This window comes from Chinchilla lanigera, unplaced genomic scaffold (assembly GCF_000276665.1).
Source record: "Chinchilla lanigera isolate Chin_1 unplaced genomic scaffold, ChiLan1.0 scaffold00050, whole genome shotgun sequence".
In the NCBI taxonomy this organism is placed as follows: Eukaryota; Metazoa; Chordata; class Mammalia; order Rodentia; family Chinchillidae; genus Chinchilla; species Chinchilla lanigera.
Window position 1 is genome coordinate 16,268,720 of NW_004955451.1, and position 23,734 is coordinate 16,292,453.

At 54.8% G+C, this 23,734-nt stretch overlaps 1 protein-coding gene across 5 annotated transcripts in view; it reads right to left on the minus strand.

The window, feature by feature from the left end:
* The window catches only part of Stat5b (signal transducer and activator of transcription 5B), a gene marked incomplete in the record, with an annotated part of 41,693 nt that overhangs the window by 15,075 nt on the left and 2,884 nt on the right, over positions 1-23,734 (minus strand). For 2 of the 5 annotated variants that reach the window (XM_013519299.1, XM_013519300.1), the window contains 2 exon segments: positions 1,057-1,185; positions 3,368-3,505. In XM_013519299.1, coding sequence (XP_013374753.1) covers positions 1,057-1,185; positions 3,368-3,505 — 267 coding nt within the window. 5 annotated transcript variants of the gene reach the window in all.

Genomic DNA, 23,734 nt, shown 5'->3' on the forward strand with positions numbered 1-23,734 from the left:
GGAGGCTGAGGCAGGAGGACTACCATGAGTTCAAGGCCAGCCTGGGCTACATAGTGAATTCAAGGCTAGCCCTGACTACATAGCAAAAGCCTGTCTCAAAAACAAGCGAACATGGGGCTGGGGATATAGCTCAGTGGTACAGCACCTGCCTGGCAAGAGAGAGGTCCTGAATTCCATTCCTGGTACCAAAAACAAACAAACAAACAAACAAACAATATCAATGACAAAGGAAGATTGCAAAGTGGCTCCAGATTAAAGGAGATTAAAGAGACGAAATCGCCAGATGCAATGGCCTTCCTGGATGAGGTCCAGGCAGGGCAGGCCCTGAAGTGCACTTCGGAGTCACTGACGGACAGGACGAATCGCAGGGTGTGCTAGCAGGGCCGGCACAAAGCTAAGTCTACTGGGGGGGGCACCAAGGGACGGCCCCTCAAGGAGGCTCCGCCCACTCCTCAGACGGCTTGGGGTGAGGCATCTCTGCGCACCTGGTACTCACGATGGCTAAAAACAAATGCTTGAGAGTGTGAGTGTGAGCGTGAGTGTGTGTGCAAGCCTGTGTGTATGTGTGTGAACACATGAGTGCGTGTGGGAGTGTGTGCGTAATATTGATAGTAGGTACCCCCAGGCTCATGTTTTTTGTTTTTGTTTTTGAGACAAGGGTCTCACTATGTAGCCCACGCTGGCCTTGAACTCACAGTGATCCTCCTGCCTCAGCCTCCTGAGTGCTGGCTGACAGGGGTGTGGCACCACACCCAGCTCTTGCAACTTTGTTTTTTTTCTGGGTACCGGAAATCGAACTCAGGACCTTGTACTTGCTGGACAGGTGCTTCTGCCACTGAGCTATATCCCCAGCCTCTTGCAACTTTCTGTACGTTTCAAATTATTTTCAAATAAGTAAAAAGAGAGCTGCAACCACAGAAGCAAACCATCAGAGCCCTGTGCATGCCGGAGCCAGGCCGGGCCAGCCACAGCCACTCTCTTGGGGCTTCGGGTCAGGAGAGAAGCGCCCTGTGGGAGCCGGGAGCCCAAAGCCCAGGCCGCCCTGCCCACACGCACCTGCAGCTGCGTGGCGTAGTGGCCCAGCTTGATCTTCAGCAGAAACCCGTCCTCCCCCACCTGGTGCTCCGCCTTCCGCTGCAGCTCCTGCACCAGGCCCTCCAGGAGCTGGGCGGCCTTAATGTTCTCCTGTGGATTATCAAGATCTATTGAGTCCCTAGGGGAAAAAAATCACATGATATGTACACATGCACGCTCAGGGGCCTGCCCACGCAGCGCCGCGCGGCACACACCTACCCACACCAGGGTGACCTGGACACCGGGTGGAGCCCGGGCCCGGCGTGTAAGGTCAGCGCTCTGCCCCCAGCCACAGCCCTGGCCTCAAGTGACTCCTTCATTTATTTACTTTTTGATGGATTGAGACAGGGCCTCGCTATGTAGTTCAGGCTGGCCTGGAACTTCGGTGATCCTCCTGCCTCAGCCTCCTGAGTGCTGGTATCACAGGCAGGCGCTGCAGCACCCGCTACTGGGTGGCTGTTCCTCCCCCTCCGTCTTTCTCTCCCGTTCCCTCTTCTGACAGCGCAGGCCACGGGGCGAGCAGGCAGCACCAGGCTGCCACGCACGAAGACACAACAGCGGCCGCGCTGAAACCTCATCGCTCCCCGAGAGCACCGGCTGGACAGGCCAGCGATGCGGCTATGGGCTCCGTCCGCCCCTCGCCTCGAGGTCAGCTGGCAGCTGATTTCCAACTGTGTGCCAGAACACTGGGTCTGGACGTTCAAATCTTGCTGGGCATGCGTGGTGGCGCACACCTGTCATCCCAGCACTCGGGAGGCTGAGGCAGGAGGATTGCTGTGAGTTTGAGGCCAGCCTGGGCTACATACTGAGACCCTGACTCAAAACACAAGAGCAACAAATAAAAAAATTAAAAAATAAACAAACAAAAAAGAAAGAGTCTACAGAGACAGTGTCAACATGAAGGACTAAAGATTTTTCACTAAAATCTTTATTTTCCTAAGGAAATCAAAACTATATAATATTCATATTTTCCTTAATATCAACATAAATAAGAGGTTTTTTTTAGCACTCATTCAGTAGCAAGACTACCTGGGATACCTGCCACATGCAAGTTTATTTGTATTTTTTGTTTGTTTTTTGAGACATGGCAGCTGTGGAGTCCAGGCTGGCCTTCAACTTGCAGCAATCCTTCTGCCTCAGCCTCCTGGAGTGCTGGGATGACAGGTGGATGTTACCAGAGCCACCCAATATTTTGTTTTTAAAATAGGGGCCTTGGGGGTTGGGGATTTAGCTCAGCGGCACAGCGACTGCCTGGCAAGCGCAAGGTAGTGAGTTCGATTCCCGGTAATGGAAAAAAAAAAAATAGGGGTCTCAGGCTGGTCCCAAATGACCCTCCTGCCTCAGTCTCCCAAGCAGCTAAGATTATGGATGCCGGGCTAAGTGAAAACACACTTTTACATTTGTGCTGGGGGGCCAGGCAGGGTGGTGTAGGCCTCTAATCCCAGCCCTGGGGAGGCTGAGGCAGGTGGATTGTGAGTTTAAGGCCAGCCTGGACTTCAGGGTGAGGCCCTGTCTCAAAAAAGGGAAAAGCAATTCATTTTGCAGAGGTGGGGCTGGAGCCCAGGGCCTGGCCACGCCGGGCAAGCACTGTGCGCGGAGCCACACGCCAGTCACTGAACGAGGCCTCGCCCCAGACGCTGAGCTGGTGCTTTGCTCAGTCCTCCAATCACTGGGTCAAAGGAGAGTGAGCGGGGCAGCCGCGCGGAGCAGGCACGGCTGGCGCACTCCTCCGCCCGGACGTCCTGCAGTGGGCTCTGCTCACCTGCCTGGAACTCGGCCGCCCCGGGCTGCAGGTTTCTGAACGGAAATCTGCCACAAAGGGCACCAGCTGTGACAGACGTCCGGCCCCTCAGGAGCAGCCCAGGGACGCCTGGTGGGGCCCCAAGGAGCCGCCGTGGCCACTGTGGCGGAGGCCTGCAGCTCCCTGCAGGAGATGTGGATGATAACCGCTGGCCGGAAACGGCAGGGCCAGGCGGCTCAGCAGTCAGTGCCCGCCTAGCTGCGCAAGGCCCAGGGTTGGACACTCAACCCCATAAACAAAATAAAACAAGAATATACAGCTGTGCTGCCAGCTCCTCCCTCTCCCAAGTAGGTCATCAGCAATTAGGGAAATTAAAAAAAAAGTGTTGGTTTGGCTGGGCATGGTGGGGCACGGCTGTCATCCTAGCACTCAGGAGGCTGAGGCAGGAGGGCTGCCTCGAGTATGAGGCCAGTCTGGGATACACAGCGAAGCCCTGTGTCTAGCCCCCTCCCACCAAGTAAAAATAAAGATTCCAAACCCTTGTTCACCTACCAGGCCTGGCTCTCTATCCACTGGGACAGGTAATGCCGCACCTCGATGGGGAAGTGCTGGCCATACAAGGCCTGCATCTGGTGCAGCGCGTCCCCCTGCAGCTGCTGGGCCTGGATCCACACAGCCATGGCTCACAACCTGCTCAACGAACAATCCAGGGTGGGTGATCTGCTTTTCCACATTCTTGTTTAACCCACAAGAGTCAATATACATACAGTTTAAAAGTAAATGCTTCTATCTCTCTTGGTGCACTAAAGATCTCTCGCTCTCCCTCGTTCTCACCCATATATAAAACATTTATTTTGGGTTTTTTCCTGAGACAGAGTCTTCTATATAGTTCAGGCTGCCCCTGAACTCACTATGTAGTTCAGGCTGGCCTTGAACTTGTGGCAATCCTCCTGCCTCAGCCTCCCAAGTTTGGGGATGACAGGCGTCTGCTGCCACGCAGGCTCAAGGTCGGTATTTGTGAGCTGAATGGCAGCTTTACAGTGCTGTCATGGCGTAAACACTCAGTGTGGCCCAGGAAAGACCCAGCTGGGCCCACGAAGCCTGACTCTAAGTGTCCTGTGGTTCTTCACGCCAAAGCACAGCACTGCCGTCACAGACGTACTCTTTACTTCAGTGAGAAAGTGTCAGCAACAGCCCAGCACGGTGGCACACGCCTGTGAGCCCAGCACTTTGTAGGCTGAGGCAGGATGTTCGCAGCAAGTTCAAGGCCACCCTGGGCTACACAGCGAGAACCTGTCTCAAACAAAAGTGAAAACTTCTAAAGCACTGAGCACTCTCAGCAGTTACCCAAGCAGCAGCTGCTGGACACAGAGGAGCCCCCAGGGCCGCTTCCTGAGTGACTGCTGGGACCTGAGGGCGCCCTCGGTCTCCGCGGAAGCGGGTTTCTCACATTCCCAGGTTTCCTCCCAGGCTCAGGCGTCTTGGCCTGGACAAGGTGGCCACTGCGGGCTGTGCCCGAGGGCAGGGACGTCGCTTCACCTGAGGAAGGGCCCGGCCCGGCCGCTGCCTTCCGCCTCCCTCCGGCGCCCTCGGGTCAGGACGGGCGGCCCAGTCCCGCCCCAGCCCCAGCTGGCTTGGGCTTGCGCAACCCTGGGAAGATCTGTCACAGTCCGGCACCGCCTCTTGGACCCGAGCTGTGTTGACAACCAGCAGCCTCACGCGTGTGTCAGGGAGCACGGCCGCAGTCCGATCGAGTAACACGGAGCTATTTCTGGGCCGAGCCCGGGCCAGCAGGCTGCGGGGCGGGCGCCAGCGCCGGTGTTAGCCTGGGACGAGGCCTCAGGACACTCGGGGGCCGGCACGGGCTCAGTCAGGGCTTTTGAATGCGCTCTGAGGCTGGGTCACTGCGAGACCACCCGGGAGTCCACCTTCGGCGGCCAGAACAGAGCTCTCGCCAGCAGCAGCTGCACGTGACACCCTGACACGGCTCCCTGGGAGACGCTGAGCTGCACTTTTTAATCGCATGAGTCACAGCCCAAGACTGAGAACAGGACAGACAGCAAGCTCTGCTTTTTGTTTTTGGTTTTTCTGGAGACAGGGTCTCACTACGTAGCCCAGGCTGGCCTCGAACGCACAGCAATCCTCCTGCCTCAACCTCCCGAGGGCTGGGGCTGCAGGTGTGTGCCACCTCGCCCCGGCCATGTATTTCCTTGCCGACGTCCTATGGGAGCGAACCCACCAGGACGTTGTTTTCTTCCCTCCCTGAGGCCACGACAGCGACCAGTTGTTGGACGCCGTGTTTGGGCACCTGCGTAAATGGACACACGTTTATTTCCCACTGAACCCTGGCAGCAGGGAGTGGACAAGGGCAGCTTAACTCAGTGTCGTGTCCCCAGGACCCGAGCAGCGCATGGCCTGGACAGTGCTCCACAAATATTTGCTGAGTGAATCAACACCTCGATCGATATTTCACATGTCCCTCGGGCCAAGTGCACCCCAGGAGTCCCCGCTGGGGTGGTCGGCAGCACACGCAGGTGCCGGGCAATCGCGGCACCATTTATTGTCAATTTTATAGGAGTGCTCAGTTTTTATCAGAGCAGACTGCTTCCCAGCACTCTGGGAGGCTGAGGCAGGACAATCACAAATTCAAGCCCAGTCTGGGCAACTTGGCAACTTAGCAAGATCCTGTCTCAAAATAAAAGAGAAAAAGAAGGCTGGAAATGTAGCTCAGCGTGAAGTCCCTGGGCCCCGCCCCTAGCCCTTTCCCCACAAATAGTGCACTCTGGAGCTCCTAGGATTTGTCAGAATGTTTTTACGACTGGAGTCATGAGCTCGTCAATCATTATTTTCTAAAATAGCAGCCACGGGAAGGGAGAGTCGGGAGGGGCGGGGCGGGGCGGCTGGCTTTTGAGAAACACCACACGCAGTCTGCAGCAGGAGGCCCTCGGACCGGGATCCCACTTCCCGATCGCTGAAGCCGCGGCGGTGCGGGGCGTGCAGCCTCCCCACGCTTGGTGACCCTGGCCCAGGGGACCCGATGCCCCGGCACCCCACCCCGCACCCCAGGCAGAAGTACAAGAAATAACTCAATTCTGTGTAGTTGAAATTTTTAAAACATTTTAAATGTAAATATACACTGCAGAGTATAGGATCCTTTTCATTCTACTCAAAGAATTCTATAATACACAGCACATGCACTGTGACTTACTGGGTTATCATGTAACCACTTTAAATACTGTCTGTTTATTTATTAGCTTTTTGAGATGGCCTCACTCGGTAGCCCGGGCTGGCCTTGAACTCTCTGTGATCCTCCCGCCTCAGCCTCCTGAGTGCTTGGATCACAGGTGTGCGCGCCCTCACACCTGGCATAGTACTCAGTTTGGACCAGCACGAGTTTCCCCTCAGTTTCTATGACCATGTCCTCAGTCTGTGCCATGCCAGGTCCCAGCCCGCTGCCCGGCCCTCAGCTCCGGGGTTCACCCAGCCGCCTGACACTGCTGCACCTGGCGCCACCCACGGCCTCGGTCCCCGACACCTGTCCCCAACCTGCTTCTCGGCCCACCTGCAGGCAGCACCGTCTCAGCGAGTGTCGCACGGCCAAGGTGTGATCTGCACCTTGGGACCCCCCCCAAGCAGCTCTGCAGATGGGACACAGAGCCACGCTGAAAATCTACTGCCGTGACTCTAGGCCCGGTACAAAGCAGGCAGAGGTGGCTGGGGTCTCCCCGCAGCCCGGCCCCAGGACGCACACACTGGGCTCCTGGAGGCAGACGGCCTCACATCTGGGTGTGGCCAGGGTGAGGACGCCAAAGCAAACAGACCCGGGACCCTGGTGCCCAGAAGTCTCAGAGTGGTGGTGCACGCCTGTCATCCCGGCCCTCGGGAGGCGGAGGTCGGAGGATCGAGGCGAGTCCCAGGCCAGCCTGGGCTACACAGCAAAGCCCTGCCTGAAAAGCAACCGACCACCGCACACACAAGTGCTCATTCACAGAGGGGGAAAGATACATTTCAGTGAATAAACTCGGTGCTCAACACTTTAACCAACTGATCAGACGCCTTCAGTCACGGGACAAACTGACACCAGGTGCCTCCTGGTATGGGGTGCGGAAACGAAAACAAAACCCAAACCCAAGGAAATGTGGAGAAACAACCAAGGGCTGGATGAATCCAAAAATCCCAGGGCTCTCAAGGATGAGCGGAAGGGAGAAGCAGGACAGTTCTAGACTAAAGGACACTGACAGAGACACAACCCTCAAGAGCGTACTCTAAAAACAAAAACACAACTCTGAAGGACATTATTCAGATAATTAAGAAAATTTAAACTGGGCTTGACGGTGGATGCCGACTGTCCCAGCACTCTGGAGGCTGAGGCAGGAGGATCACAAGTTCAAGGCCAATTTGGTCCATGTAGAGACCCAGTGAGATCCTGTTTCACTGTAACAAGAAAAATAAACCAGGGCTGGAGATGTAGCTCAGTGCGAAGTCCTGGGTTCCATCCCCAGTTCCACAAAATAAATAAACAGTTGAGGCCTATGCATTATTATTATTATTATTATTATTATTATTATTATTATCTTTTTGCTTTTTGGGCAGGGCTCTGCTTTGCATTTCAGGCTGGCCTTGAACTCCCTCTGTGGCCCAGACTGCTCTTGAACTCATGGCCATCCTCCTGCCTCAGCCTCCCAATTGCTGGGATGACAGGTGTGTACCACGGCAGGGGACCAAGAAATGGAGGGGGGTGAACATGGGTTCTGTCCACGTGCCAGTGCCCGGGGATGAACGTGACCATTATGTGCTGCAAACGTGGGCCAACAAACATTTTTTAAAAATTTTAAGTAAAATTTTAAAAATTCAGGGCAAAAATTTTAAAAACGAAAACCAAAGCACTGAGCAGCGCCACTGTCCTGGAATTACGTGCGCATCCAGGCTTTGCAGACCGGGGTCACGCGTGTCCCGCACCTGTGCTGTTACCTCCATGTCCGCAGCCAATCAGCTGTCCAGAAACATCAGCGGGGCCCAGATGCACCACCCTCCAAGCCAAGGAGCAGAAGCAGCCCGGGCTCTGGGGGCAGCTCCCGGCCCCTTCCTCTGCGAGTCACCCGGTGGGGACCCAGCGGAGGGGACACGGAGGAGCGGCAGGTGCCGCAGGCTTGACCAGCTGGACTCCCAGAGACACCGAGTGAGATGCCTCAGGTACAAGGCGGGAACCTGAAGGGGATGTCCCCAAATGGGACGGGTTCCACTGTGACCTACTTACTAATCTGATGGAATAAGGGGCTGCCACTGAAGTGAAATAAAAATTTAGGCTCTGCTGAGATAGACACGCCAGGTGGACACATCTTGTTAAAGTACTAAGAAAAAGGCTGGGCGTGGTGGCACATGTCTGTCATCCCAGCACTCAGGAGGCTGAGGCAGGAGGATCACTGCAAGTTCGAAGCCAGCCTGGGCTACATAGTGAGTTCAAGGCCAGCGTAAACTACATAGTGAAACCCTGTCTCAAAAAGACCAAAATAAATAACTAAAGTTTAAAAATAAATAAAGTACTAAGAAAAGAATGTCAGAGAAGGCTACTAGCCCAGCTACTCAAGAGGCTGAGGCATGAGGATTACGAGTTTGAGGCCAGTTAGCAAAACTCTGTCTCAAAATAAAACAAAAGAGCTGGGGACACAGCTCAGTGGTAGCGGGCTTGTCTAGCATGACCAAGGCCCTGAGTTAAATCCCCAGGACTGAAAAAAAAGTTAAACGAAAAGCACATGGTATGCATGCTAAGGACAAATATCAGAGAAAGGTCACACGAAGTGTAAACACCACCTGCTACAGTGAGATGCGGAGTTTTGGTACTTTTTTTTTTTTCTTTGTCTTTTTGAGGCAGGGTCTCACTGTGCAGTTCAGGCTGGCCTTGAGCTCACTTTGTAGCCCAGGTTGGTCTCGAACTTGCAAGGATCCTCCTGCCTCAGCCTCCCGAGTGCTGGGATGACAGACATGCACCGTGACCACATTCGGCTTGGTAGATTTTTTGGGCAGTTCTTCCATTTGCTACATTTTGTTGACAGCATTCAGACCTGAGGGCTGGGGGCAGGGGGCTCCGGGGCAGAGTGTGTGCTTAGCGCGTGTGAGGCCCCGAGTTTGATCCCAAGCACCACAGCCAGAAATACAAGAACATATAACACTTGAGACTTGGGATGCGAACCTAATCGTCATGGGCAATTGATACCACTGACTCCTGCGTGAATCAGGTTTTGTTTTTGGTTTTGTTTTTTGAGCCAGCGTCTCATTATGTAGTCCAGGCTGGCCTTGAACTCAAGGCATCCTCCTGCCTCAGCCTCCCGAGTGCTGAGGCGACAGGCATGTGCCACCACACTCAGCCATGTCTGCTTATTTTGCACGAAGCACCAAAACCCAAAGCTGGACAGAACGGGGCAGTTTGTGGCCACCCGGACAGCCTCGCTGAGGAAGTCTGAGATGACCCCTGCCCAGCCCTTGAGGTCTTCTGAGCCTCCATCTCTGCCATCAGCGGGAATCTAGGAAAGAGACCAGCGAACAGCACATAGGCAAAGCAGGCCATGCCTGGACCCACACTCAGCACAGACCAGACCGCTTGTGCGTCTTTCTTCTTACCGACAGCATAATTCCAGACCCGGGAGGCTGAGGCAGGAGGGTCACCGAGAGCTCGAGGCCAGCCTGGGCTACAAACTGAGTTCAAGACCAGTTTGAACTACAGAGTGAGACGCTATCTCAAAAAGAGAAAAAAAAAAAAAAAAAAATCCTCTTTAACCTGGCCTGGTGGTGCACACCTGCCATTGCAGCACTCAGGAGGCTGAGACTAGAGCATCACTGTGAGTTCGAGGCCAGCCTGGGTTACATAACGAGACCCTGTCTCGAAACACCTAAATATACAAATGAGTAAACAAGCAAACAGGGGCTGGGGACTTAGCTCAGCGGCACAGCACCTGCCCAGCAAGCGCAATGTCGTGAGTTCGATTCCTGGTACCGGAAAAAAAAAAAACCAAAAAAAAAACCAAGCAAACAGAACCTTCTCTTGTGAGAGGACAATGGCTTCTCAGCTAGTTCCCGTTGCTTCCCCAGGGTGCCCTGCTGCGGAGCTTGAGCACAGCTGCCCACACGGACGCGATGCTTCGGACCACAGTAGCACGCTTCCTCCCAGGGGCAGGCTGACCCGAGCAGGGGCGCTGAGATAAATAAACGGCATTTCAGGGTGTGTTCCTGCCTGAGAAAATGGCAAGGGAAACTGTCAGGAAGAAAACTTACCCTGGAAGGGAAGAAATACTGTCATCAGGACATTTAGTGTGGAGAGAATTAAAACTGTACACAAAGGGCTGGGTGTGGTGGCACATGCCTGTCATCCCAGCACTCAGGAGGCTGAGACAAGAGGATTGCTGTGAGTTCGAGGCCAGCCTGGATGACATATTGAGTGCAAGGACAGCCTGAACTACAAAGTGAGACCCTCTCTCAAAAAAACAAACAAATTGACCGGGGCATGGTGGCGCACGCCTGTAATCCCAGCATTCAGGAGGCTGAGACAGGAGGATCATTGTGAGTTTGAGACCAGCCTGGACTACAAATCGAGCTCAAGGCCAGCTTGAACTGCACAGCGAGACCGTGTCTCAAAAAGACAAAAAAAACCCACAAAAGACAAAAGCCAAAAAACGAACTGTACACAAAGGGCCAGGCATGGTGTTGCGCGCCTGTCAATCCAGTACTCTGGAGGCTGAGGCAGGAGAATCATCACAAGTTGGAGACCAGCCTGGGCTGCACAGTGAGCTGAAGGCCACCTGAACTACACAGGGAGACCCTGTCTCAAACAGCATCGTCCACAGTCCCTCCGCCCCTAACACCAGGGCTCTGCAATCACCGGGGCCCTTTGCTGACATGGGGGGCTCGTCCCGGAACAGCCCGCTCCGCTGCGCGCTCACAGCCCCCGCCAGCTGTGCCCACAGCGGCAGTGACGGCCGTGGCAGGAAGTGGCAGCCGGCGGCGATTTCCTTCCCGAAGGTCACAGCTGCCTGCGCCACCCAAACAGGGGACCTCGGCTCCCGCCCTGCTGAGTGCGACACGGCGGCTTCCAGTACGACCCAGAGGAGCGCGGCCTCCGCCACCCGCCACCCGCCACCCAATGTCCGCTCCGGGAAACGCTGGGGGGGGGGGGCGGGGGGGCAGAGCGCGACACTTTCCAGCAGGGGCAGCAGGACCAAGAGGGGCAGAGCTCGCCAGCACGCAGGGGCCCGGCTCAGTCCCTGGACAGGGGCAGGGACAGGGCCGGGACCCGACGTCCCCTCCCGAAGCCAGGAGGGCATCTGAGACAGCAACGCGGCCCCGGGTAGGGTCTCTCTCAGACACACAGGCCGCGGAACACTTAGCTTTCCTCTCCTCAAACTAAGGTCAAAGCAGTCGCCCCACCCGCCAGGGCCCCCGCGGACTCACACGCCACCACAGACTCGAACACAGGGAGCGCACGCCTGCGATCCCAGCACTTGGGAGGCTGAGGCAGGAGGATCGCTGGCAGTTGGAGGGCTACATAGCGAGATCCTGTCTCAAGAAAACAAAAGAAAACAAAAGAAAGAAGCAAATACCCAATGAATATGCAGCTCCTTAGACGAACGTGGAGGAAAGACCCCTGCGCTAACCGTGGAAAGGGAAAGCAGACAGAAGACGGGGCTGCCGACCTCGGGCGCTGACCTCGCACAGTCGGAGCGGCCCTGAGGACTCGGCCCCCCACCAGGGGACCCGCACCTGTTCGTCCTCGCAGACGCAGAGCGGCCCGGGCCGCGGTCACAGGAAGCAACCCGGAGCCTTTTAAACTCCTAGCGGCACAGCAGTTCCTGCCTCGGCCGCGCTGCAAGCCGACCTGACGCCTCCCCAGCGGCTCCGACGCGGCACTGGCGCCGCAAGCTGACACTTTCGGTTGTGGCGGCAACAGGAGCGCCAGGCTTTCACGACGCGAGCTTTGATGGTGGGAGGTTTTTTGTGTTTTGTTTGTCTGTTTCTGGCACTACGGGCTGAACCTAGGGCCTTTGTCCTGAGCTACATCCTCAGCCCTTTTTAAACTTCTTTGAAAATTTGAGACAGGAGCTCACTAAGTTGCTCAGTTGTCCAGGTGGAACTCAAACTGGCGATCCTCCCGCCTCAGCCTCCTGGAGTCGGGGACTCCAGGTGTGTAGCGCCACGTCCAGAGTGAGGGCACCCAGTCTGAGACGAAGACAGTGCGGGGCTCCGGGAAGAGCTCGAGTTCATCACCCAGGCCAAGTTCTGCTGCGCCCCAGAAGAGGCCTCAAGCTGAGCAGAAATTACTTCACTCCCATTCTCTGCCATGCTCAGGGGTCCAGCCCGAAGGAGCAGTACCCACAGGGGGTGAACAGAGAGGCCAACTCCAGCAGAGGCCACGGAGTCACCGTAGGGACAAGAAATATGCAGAGCTGGGCACGGTGATGCAGGCCTCTAACCCCAGCATGGGGAGGCTGAGGCAGGAGGGTCGCTGTGAGTGTGACACCAGCCCGGGCTACACAGGGAGACCCTGTCTTAAAAACCAAGCCAAGCCAAACTGAAGGAGGAAAAGGCAGAGAGCACCCAGATCTGGCAAGCCTTCAACCGGAGGGGCGGAGCGGGCCTGCCCACCACCAGCCTCCCAACCTGCCGGCCCTGCTCCAGGTGGAGGAGGGAGGAAAGAAGAGTGACAAGGCACGCCGCAGGTGGGAGACCTTCCAGGGAGGCCGAAGCCCGCCCGGACCACCTGCGGCCAGGTGAGCCATGTGACACTTCCCAGAGGCCCAGGCCGTCACATGCATCCCCAAACCCTGAGTGGTTTCCAGCAGCTCTATTCCTGTTCCTTACCAGCATTTCTCGCCGATCAGCCCAGATGACGGTTTTCTAAAGGCAGATAACACTTCCCACAGAGGAACAGCACCGCTAATACAAGGGAAACAACTATTGCGGCCAGGTGTGGTGGCACACGCCTGTGATCCCAGCACTCAGGAGGCTGAGGCAGGAGGATTGCTGTTGGTTTGAGTTCAGTCTGAGCTACATACTGAATTCAAGGCCAGCCTGGACTACAGAGGGAGACCCTGACTCAAAAAAACAAACCAATCCTTGTGGTAATTAATAAATGTTAACATGAAATAACGTAACAATTCCATCTTACTGCGCTCAGCACACATGAAAGACTGAGTGCTGGAGTGTCCGAGCTCACCAAGCCACACTCTGTGTAGACGCTGCTCTGGGATGGAAGGCGGCTGACTTCTCAACAGTCACCAGGAAATTCGGGACAAGGACGCCCAGGGAAGAAGGGTGCATCGGACAATCTCTCACACCTCAGCTAGAGGTCAAATCCAAGTGGTGCTTTTTTTTTCCATGCAGTGTTTGTATCTAACTTTATTTTTATTTTTAAAGTTTTTGAGACAGCTAGCCCAGGCTGTCCTCGAATTGGTGGCCATCCTCCTGCCTCAGCCTCCTGAGGGCTAGGATCACAGGTTTTTACCACTGTGCTTGGCTTCATCCCATTTTTGTTAATATTTTTCGTTTGTTTGGTTTTTGAGACAGGGGCTCACTATGTAGCCCAGGCTGGCTTTGAACTCACAGCGATCCTCCTGCCTCAGCCTCCCAAACGCAGAGATGACAGGTGTGCACCACCACGCCCTGCAGTCCAGTTTTTCGAAGATGTGGTGCTTTGCCTCTGGGAATCAGAATGCACCCTGCACTCTGGGCTGACGACGCAAATGAATTTTAGTTACCGGGGCCCAAGGACAGGCTAAGCTGCCCCCGACAAGCGCATGCCCTCAGCTTCGTGCCAGCACGGGGGCGGGGGGCAGGGCAGGTGTCCAGGAATCGGTGTCTGCTGCAATTAGGAGACCTCCGCTCTGCACAAAGAGCCGGGACAGGGAGACGGCCGTGTGTGCACGACTTCCTGCGCTGTTGTGTTAACGCTGCGGAGGTCATTAGCTGGCATCCTGCTCACAGGAATAACGGGCGTGAATCACACTGGCGGAGGCTCTGAGCCACCGCAGGTCCAAGCCCAGGGAAACAGAGTCGCAAGCGGCGCTGCCCAGAAACACAGCGACCCGACCGCTCCCCTGGCGACGCCAGGCAGGAACTATGTGGGCTGCGGTGACACCCAGGCGAGCTGAAATTCCAGAGAAAGCTGCTTCTCCAGGCAAACTCAGCGGCATCTTTTAATTATGTCTCAAGAAGAAAGGCTGAGAAGCTGGTGGTGGTGGCGCACGCCTGTGATCCCAGCACTCGGGAGGCTGAGGCAGGAGGATCGCCATGAGGTCAAGGCCAGCCAGGGCCACCTCGTGAGACCCTGTTTTTAAAAAAAAATCAAGGAAGAAGCAAAACAAAAGGAGCTGAATATAAACAGAGCACCCGGCGCTGTCAGCCGTCCTCTCCGGTTACTGCAGGACCGTGGCCAGAGCAGGAGACGCACTCTGGAGGCGGCGCCGTCAGACAGACAGGGAGCCCAGTGCCCGCTTTGACTGCTCAGATTCTTCGCCTCAGGGGCACACGGCCAGTTTGGGACGGACTGCAGAGGTGCGGCACAGTTGGTGATGTCCCGCAGGGCGGCACACCCGATGCTGGACACCCGGCCTCACTGCCACAGCTGTGCCCAGGCCCTGAGCCCAGGGCTGGCAGCTCGAACCCATGACAGCGGCTGTGACAGAGCGTGGGGACCACGCCGGCCGCCGTGACCCGGGAAGCCGCTGACATCGCCTGTCTCTCCCTGCCAGCCAGGTCCTGGAGCCCTAGGGGTACCATGGAGGGATCCAGGCTGGCCTCCAACTTGCAGTGATCCTCCTGCCTCAGCCTCTGAGCGCTGAGAGGAGCTGTGCCCCGCCTGGGACTTCACTGATGGCCTCTGACAGTATCAGGGAAGCCACTGGGACCCGCCTGTTGGGAGGGAGGAGAGGACGGAAAATCCCGCCCTAGCTCTCGGTCCAGGGTCCTCTGGGACTCACAGCCCACGGCCCTGCCTGAAACCCCAACTCCACAGATCGCTCTCCAAGCACTGCCCAGGGCTCCCCGCTCTCCTCTCTACTGGTCAGGTCCATTTCTCTCTTTGGCCCACAAGCCGGTTTCGGCCCTAAAAACAATCCCGGCTATTTCTGCCTCTGACTCGAGCGCCCCTCTCTTTCTCTGCTGCAAAGCGGTGATTACAATGGCCTGGCTGTCTCCGCACCAACGCCCCAGGAAGATGAGGAGGAGGACAATTAAGGAACCGGGGAGGGAAAGACAAAAGGAGGAACTCGATGGGATAGGAAAGAGAGAAATGAGTCCGGGCATGGAGGCCCACGCCCGGGAGCCCAGCACTGGGGAGGCTGAGGCAGGCGGATCTTTGTGATGTCGAGGCAGCCTAAGCTACACAGCAAGACCCTGCCTCAAAAAATAAAACAAAAAAACACCACACACACCAAAAAAGAAAGAACCACATGTGTGTGCATCATTCCTGAATGAACCTATGGTGGGGCCCGAAGCCCCACGCCATGCTGTCTAAAGCCAGCGTAAACAAGAGCTGCGGGAATTTTCCAGCTGCAGCCAGGCTTTGCGCCGGAGGCGGTGTGTTTCCAGAATCGTGGAGTCCAGGCCCCTCGCCCGGCCGGGGTGCCGCGCCTCCGTGTGGACTCGGGGTCGCATCTGTGGCGCGGACAGCCCCCCGCCCGCTGCGCTGCTGGATGGAGCAGCTCAGGACACGCCTGGACGCAGCTGGGTCGCTCGTCTGACAAAGCCAGAGCTACACAATTAGGGGCAGCAAAAGCTGTCAGTCTCCAAGAGCAGGATCGTTTTATTTTGAAAAGGATAAAGCGGCGCCCAGGGCCAGGGCCGTGCAGCCGCATCTGTGGGAGGGGCAGGAGCCGGCACTCGGGGTCCTGGGGGCTCGGGGTTGCTAGGACACGCAGGGACGGCTACAGAGCCGCTGCTGACGAGAGCGGGGTTTTGCTTTCCATGACGAGAGCGTTCTGGAGACGGAGCGTACGAACGGTTGCACACCCGTGCGACTGCACTTGGCGCCTTTGAGAAGCGCTCCTAGAAACGGTTACCATGGGGCTGGGGCAGTGGCGCACGCCTGCGATCCCAGCCCTCGGGAGGCTGAGGCAGGAGGTTCGCCGAAAGCTCGAGGCCTGCCTGGGCTGCATAGCAAGGCCCTGTCTCAAAAAAACAAAAAATACAAAAGATCAAATGGGCCTGGGACGTAGCTCAGGCGTAGAGCGCTGGTCTCATACGCAGCGGCCCCGTATCCATGGGGTATTCTATTACGTGTGTGACCACCGCTTAAAAACGGGGCTGGAGCAGGCTTTCGTCTGATGAGCTCCCGTCTCCTCTGCTGCAACTCGGAGCCCCGAGCAAATGCAGGGCCGCCAGCGCCCCACGGCGAAGGCCCCTCTCGGGCTCTGGAGGTGGCCAGGTGGGGCCCGGGAGGAGCCAAAGGGGCCGCGCCCTCCCCCTCCCCCGCACCGCGCCCCCAGCCGCCCGGAGGCGCAGACGCTGCTCAGCACCCGCGCCACTGGCTGCTCTGGGTGCTGTGGGCGGGGCTTGGCGGGCTTGGCGGGCTTGGCGGGCTTGGCGGGCTTGGCTTCCAGGACCTGAGTTCAAACCCCTCGGGAGGCCTCCGAGCCCCGGCCGCGCCTGTGCGCCTTTCTGCTCCTGATGTCTCAGTGGCCCCCAACCGGAAGGGACTGGACCCAACCTGCGTCCCTGCGCTCACGCTCAGATGTGAGAAAGTTCTAGAAGTCTCCCAGCACCGGCAGATCAGCAGGGGTTACCGGCCTGGGGCTGTGAGAGCGATTTCAGATGAAACCAGGGCATCGGCTCAGCCCCGGCGAGGCGGACCGGACAGACGGACACCACCTGCCTTATGGAGCTGCGTTCACATGAAATAAACGGGGGCCCGGTACCGGCAGAGTGGGATTCCTGCAGCTTCTGTCCAGAGCACAGCCCTACTGGAAGGATAACTGTCACACTTGTGGCGGTTGAGCCAAACTCTTTATCTTTCAAATATGAGCTGCAACAGCCGGGTGTGGGGCGCACGCCTGTCATCCCAGCACTCAGGAGGCCGAGGCGGGAGGATCGCCGTGAGTTCAAGACCAGCCTGGAGTACAAGCAAGGCCTTGTCTCAAAAACCAAAACCACAATAACAAAAACCGAAGGTGACCTGCAGAGTCAAGCTGCCCAAGGCACTAAAAATATACCGCACAGAGTTAAAAATTCACAAGGGCACAGCAGTTCCTGTCCACAGCACACGCTTCCCCACAGAACGAAATGTAGGTCAAATCCTACTAGCACAACAATGCCAAAGACGGGCGGAACAAAGCATCGTGAAATCCTCGAACATGACTGCCTGTTCTCGGCTCCACACAACGCACTTTGAGGGAGCAACGGAGTACATTTTATTTTTAAAATTTTTATTTATTTATTTTGATTTTTTGAGACAGGGGCTTGCTACATAGCCCAGGCTGGCCTTGAAATCACAGGGACCCTCCTGCTTCAGCCTCCTGAGTGCCAGGATGACAGACATGTACTACTGTGCCTGCCTGGAAATTTCTTTTGAGAGGAGAAATTGTGTCTGTAATTAGCTCTCAGATTTCGAGCATCAACTTTTGTGTCTCGTAAAGACGACCAGTAGCTAAGTGAAAAAACTAAGTAGGATTCTTTTCTACCAAAGCAGAACAGCACCCACAAGCCTGGGGTGGTTTCGTGTGCCTGGGATAGCACTCAGGAGGCTGAGGCAGGAGGATCACTGTGAGTTCAAGGCAGCCTGGGCTACATAGTGAAAGCCTGTCTCAAAAAAAAAAAAGTCAACCTCAGAGAGCTCTGCCCCTGTCCCGCTGCACCGCCTCTGCCCACGCGGCCCAAACGCTGGCGCTCACTTGTGAATTAGGCACCGTCAGCGGTTCCCAAAGCAGGACAGCCCAGGCCGCTTGCGGGGCCTGAGTGCGCTCTGCTCCGGCGGCTCCCTGCACAGGCTGCGTGCGGAGATGCTCCATGGCTGTGGAAAGGGTGCAGAACCCAGGCCAGGGCACAGCCCAGCGGGACACGCGGGGACCTCGCCAGGCTGGGTGCGAGGCTCGGGACGCTGCTGCCCACGGCGCCCGCACCACTCGCTGCTGGTGTTTCCCGTTTATTCTCTTGGGCCTGCCCTGGGCCTGGGCCCCAGGGGACCTCGGGCAGAGGAAGTCACAGAATGCAGAAGGCACCAGGAGGCTGCGCTGTCCGAGGTGGCTGCCACCACCCACGCCACGGCCCATACTTGCATTCCCAGAACTCTGGGAGGCTGAAGCAGGAGGATCCCAAATTCGAGCCCAGTTAAATGGCGAAGTTAGCAAGACCCTGTCTCGAAATAAACAGTAATAAAAGGGCTGAGGATGGACCTCAGCGTGAAGGTCCTGGGCTCAATCCCAGAACCAGAAAAAAAATCACTGTGTTTTAGTGAACTGAATTATTGGAAACCCTCTAAGTGTGCTTGGAACAAACTGATACAGAGACAACCTGACCCACTGTGACACAGTTCAGAGCGGGGCGCGGGGGCGCACGCCCGTCAGCACAGCGCTCGGGAGGCTGAGGCAGGAGGACGGCTGTGAGTTCGAGGCCAGCCTGGGCTGAGCGTCAGCACAGCGCTCGGGAGGCTGAGGCAGGAGGACGGCTGTGAGTTCGAGGCCAGCCTGGGCTGAGCGTCAGCACAGCGCTCGGGAGGCTGAGGCAGGAGGACGGCTGTGAGTTCGAGGCCAGCCTGGGCTACGTAGCGAGACCCCGTCTCAAACAAAGCAAACGCTGGAGGCTCACATTACACTCACCCTGGACAGCGCTGGTCCGTAACAGAAATGTATTGCGTTTCCCGTACGATAACTGCTATGATCTCCTTGCTCGTGTATGTTTCACAGATAACGTTTCGTTTTCGTCTTGTTTTGCCTGGAAGGAAAGGCTGGAAGCAGTTCAGCGCGGGTCTTACCACACTGACAGCAAGGCCAGAGCACAACTGTGTGTCCGGGCCGAGATCGCGCTGAGCGCTTTTCAAACATTACTATGCCGTTATGTAATCTTTCCAGCAAGACAGATGGAAGAAGACTAAATCTGACGACTCTTCAGTGAGCAAACGCTGAGGCCGGGCCATCTGTTCAAAGAAGATGAAACGCATTCTGAGCCTCCTCAAAAATCCGTCCTAATGCATATTGTAAAGTAAATCCATGTAACCCTGTCCCTTCTGACTTATTCTCTCAAAAAATTAAGGACTCAAATAAAATGTCTGGTCATTAAAACAGCAGGGTCTCACCAGAAACGCACTCATCCATGGATGCAACAGACCACAAGTGGATCGGACCTATGAGGACTTAACGTGTGATAAAAAGGCAGCACACGCCTGTCATCCCAGCACTTGGGAGGCTGAGGCAGGAGGATCCTTGCGAGCTAGAGGCCAGACGGGGCTCCGTGGTGAGTTTGAGGCCAGCCTGGACTGCATAGCGAGACTGTATCTCAAAAAACGAAAACAAAAGTCAGCTCTGCAAAGGACGGCCCCAGGGTGGGCAGGGAGCCCTCTGGGAGCGACCCGCCATGGCTGGTCACTCAGCAGGACCCACACCGCCCCCAGTCAGGAGCTGGTCCCAGGAGGGGACAAGCCAACAGGGCCTCCGACGCTGCACCCCTGTGCTGTTGATAAAAGTGACGCATGTTTCACAAATCTACGGATTACTGTATAGCACTTGTGTAACCCGTCAACCATCACTGAACTGTGAGCCTGGCCCGACAACGGACATCGAGGGGCGTTGCTATGTATCGCCTCTTGGGGATGCTGACCCCTACCAGGCCCCCAAGCAGCAAGAGCAGATGAGAGGTTCGTGCTCGCCCGAATTCGGCTCCTGACCACCTCGTCTCTGTATCACCCACCCAACACCCCTCTGCTCGCCGATCACATTTATGTTCATTTTGTTTTGTTTGTTTTGTTTTTTGAGACAGGGTCTTGCTATGTAGCCCAGGCTGGCCTCAAACTCTCAGGGACCCTCCTGCCTCAGCCTCCCAAATGCTGGGATGACAGGTGTGTGCCACCACGCCCAGCCCTGACCCCGTCCAAGTGCACACAAAGTCTTTCGTGTATGGATATTTTACTGGGAAGAGAGTTGACCGTGTATCATCAGAGTTCTGAAAATTCTGCTAATCTCTCAACATTAAGAATGTTAAGAGGGACTGAGATATTTAGTTTTAATAGGCCAACTTGTTCCCTCGCTTAGCCTTAAAAAGCATATTTGAGTGGGGGTGTGGTAGCGCTCGCCTGTTGTACCAGTGCTCAGGAGGCTGAGGCAGGAGGGTCACTGAGAGTTCGAGGCCAGCCTGGTTTATATAGTGAGGCCCTGTTTCAAAAATCAATAAAAAAAAAATAACACTGACGGGAATATAATTTTGAATTAAATGAGATTATTGTATTCTCAGGAGGCAAGAAGAGGTTAAAGATAATAAGCAAAACATAATCAAAACACCAACAAAAGAATTTATTAGTACAGGCATACTGAGAAACACCCTTACAGCTTTATCCCTAACACTGCTTATCCACTTCACACGTTTAATTAACTGTTTATAGACTTGAGTTTTAAAAGCACTGAAAGCTGCGCACTACCATGCTCCAGTATTCCCCAAGCTGGCTTAAACAGAAATTCTACTCTAGAAAATGCCGTTATAATAAATCACAAGGCACAACCCAGAACAAGGTAGACTTTTAATTAATTAACCTTTGCATGAAATGTATAAGCCTGCTGGCTCAAAACTGTTTTAAAGTTGTCCTTTTATTTGCTGCAGATAGGCAGGCTCCGAAATTCTCCTCCTCACTGGCTTGTAATTCACGGGTTCCCTTTCTGTGGAAGCCCCGGGTCTGGTTACAAAGGAGGAAGTGAATGGAAACTTCCTGAGGGAAGAATGAGTCCCTGGGAGGCGGAAGGGCACCCGCCTTCCGAGCTCCCGCGTCAGCTGTTTCCCACTGAACACTGCAAGCACCGGCTGGAGAAGTCCTCGCGTCTGACTAATAAAATTACAGGGAAAGAAATCCAGAAACCCGGCGCTTCCACAGGCGTCATCAGAAAAGAGAAAGTAGTAGCTCAGTGAACACAAGGTTTAGGGTGGCAAGCAGCAAAATAAACTAGATCCATTTCTTTTTCCCAAGACTGAAAAAGCGGTAGCGGCGGCGGGGGGCTGTGGCACACACTTAAAATACCAGCTGCTCTGGAGGCTGAGGCAGGAGGATCACAAATTTGAGCCCAACCTGCGTAACTTAGAGACTTAGTGAAAACCTGTCTAAAAAAAAATTTTTTTTAAGGGTAGGGAAGTAGCTCAATGGGAAAGACCTGTGCTCAATTCCCAGTACTGGTGGTGGGGATCCGCTCACCGCAAACAAAAACACCAGCCTTGGGGCTGGGGGTTTAGCTCAGTGGCAAAAGCGCCTGCCTGGCAAGCGCAAGGTCGTGAGTTCAGTTCCCGGTACCGGAGAAAAACCAAAAAATAAACAAACAAAACCACCAGCCTTTACATTGTAAGGTAAATCAACACATAAATCATTTACAAAGCTTTTTTGCAGCGGGGACTGAACCTAGGGCCTTTTGCATGCCAGGCAAGCGCCACCGCTGAGCTGCATCTCCAGACCTCTGTAAATTTTTATTTGCAGACAGCATCTCCCAAAATTGCCCGGGCTGGCCTTGAATTTCGACACTCCTGCCTCAGCCTCCGCAGTGGCTAGTATGATAGTCGTGTGCTACGGTGCGGGGCTGTGCCATTGTTTTTATTTGCATGTTTTGATTTCTAATGCAGTTCAACATTATCTGATATATTATTAGCTATTTGTTGTTTCCTTCTTTTGTTCATTTTCTTATTATAGGAACCCTCTTTCTCTTAATATATACATAAATTATGTACATACTAAAAATACTGCCCAGTAGGACAATGCACGTCTGTCATCCCAGCACTCAGGAGGCTGAGACAGGAGGATCACCTCAAGTTCAAGGCCAGCCTGGACTACATGGCAAGACCTATCTCTAAAAAAAGAAACAAAAAATATAAACCCATTACCCTTTACCAAGTATGATAAAATATTTTTCTGATTTTGTCGTTTACCTTCGGGTTCCAGTATCCGGGGCGAGCGTTTAACTTCTCTGTTTACACAGATCAATGTTTTCTTTTATGAGTTATTCCATGGGGCTGGGGATTTAATTCAGCGGGGATTTAGCGCACTTGCCTGGCAAGTGCGAGGTCGTGAGTTCGATTCCCGGTACCGGGGAAAAAAAACAACAACAACAAAAATGAGTTATTCCATAAAAGCAGCTGTTGTTCTGCCCGGTTTACCAGTGGGATGGGAACCCCAAGTCGAGTTCTGTCCACACTGGACCTCTTCACGCTTGGGGAATACAAACTTCAAAACCTTACATTTCTGAGGAGCGCTGCATTTTCCAGGGCAACGCTGGAAGCGCACACTGGGGTAGGAGGGTCGCCGCGCACCCATCACTTTAAAATCCTGTGCTCGGCTGAGGTCTTGCGACACCGGGATCACCACCCCAGCATGTGAATTCCAGCCGCGTCCTCACAGCCAAATATTTTCTATTTTGTTCTGATGTCTTCAACAGCAAGGCGACAGCCAATCCCTGGCCACATTACATTTTTACTTGATCGCTCAGCTCGGTGCGGGAGAAACACACGTTGGAGATGGAGCTACCGCCTGCGTTTCTCAAGACAGTTACGTAACTGGTGCAATACCCAGAGAAGAAGGTGAAAAGAGAGGCTGTTTGCATCCCAGCCCTGCCTGGGAAGCCGCCACATCTTCAGGGTGAGCCCCCCCAATAATTCTCCCTCACCTTCCACCAGAAAAAAAAAGCCCAGTCCCCACGGAAACCCACCAAGTGAGCTGTCATTTTGCAGAGCTGTAGATTTCTAGTTAACTACAGACCTACCAAAATGACCACAAGCGCCAGGAGTGGTGGCGCACGCCTGTCATCCCAGCACTCAGGAGGCTGAGGCAGGAGGATCGCCATGAGTTGGAGACCAGCCTGGGCAACATAGTGAGTTCAAGGCCAGCCTGGACTACATAGTAAGACCCTGTCTCCAAAAAAACAAACAAACAAACAAACAAAAAACAAAATAAAACAAGATGACCAAAAGGTTTCTAGAAACACTAAACAAAAAATAAAATTAACATTTCTTTGCTTTGTTTTTTTTCCGGTACCAGGAATCGAACTCACGACCTTGCGCTTGCCAGGCAGGCGCTGTGCGGCTGAGCTAAATCCCCAGCCCCATAAAATTAACATTTCTAAGACAACATTTTGCCTCTTTCGAGCTTGCTGCTTAGCGCCCCACCATTTCTTCTCCTCCACGCGACCATGGTATTTGTGAGTGAGCTCACGGACCACGCTGGGCCCAAGCTGGAGCTCCACAAGACGCCTCTTCTAAAAACAGACCGCCGCCAGCTAGGAGCTCTGCATCTTAGACCACACACAGAATTTTCACACGCTTTCTGATTCACCCGCACCTCAAAGCCTGGAAAACCCCACGGCAGGCTTTAAAACTCACCAGACATAGGAGGGGAAAAAAAGAAGAAAGAAAAAAGAAAAGCCACCAGAAAAACAGCCCTCGCGGGCGCGGCGACACAGCCTCAGGACGCTCCGAGTTGGAGGCACCTGGCCGGCTGTTTCCACTGACGGTGTAACTTTGTCAACAGGCACAGAAAACGCGCCCTGGGCAAAGGTGACAGCTCGGCAGTCCTGGAAGCCGACATCCTCTGTTTGTTTGAATGAGTTTCTGCTATGACCGCAAGGTTTTCTTCTCCGTGGCCTGGGCTCTGGAATTTGAGTCACCACACTTGAGCGTGGTAAATTCTGTCTCCAAGATTTAATTTAACAATCTACCCCCAAGCAGAGAGACTGAGCCGGGGATATAGCTCAGCGGCATAAG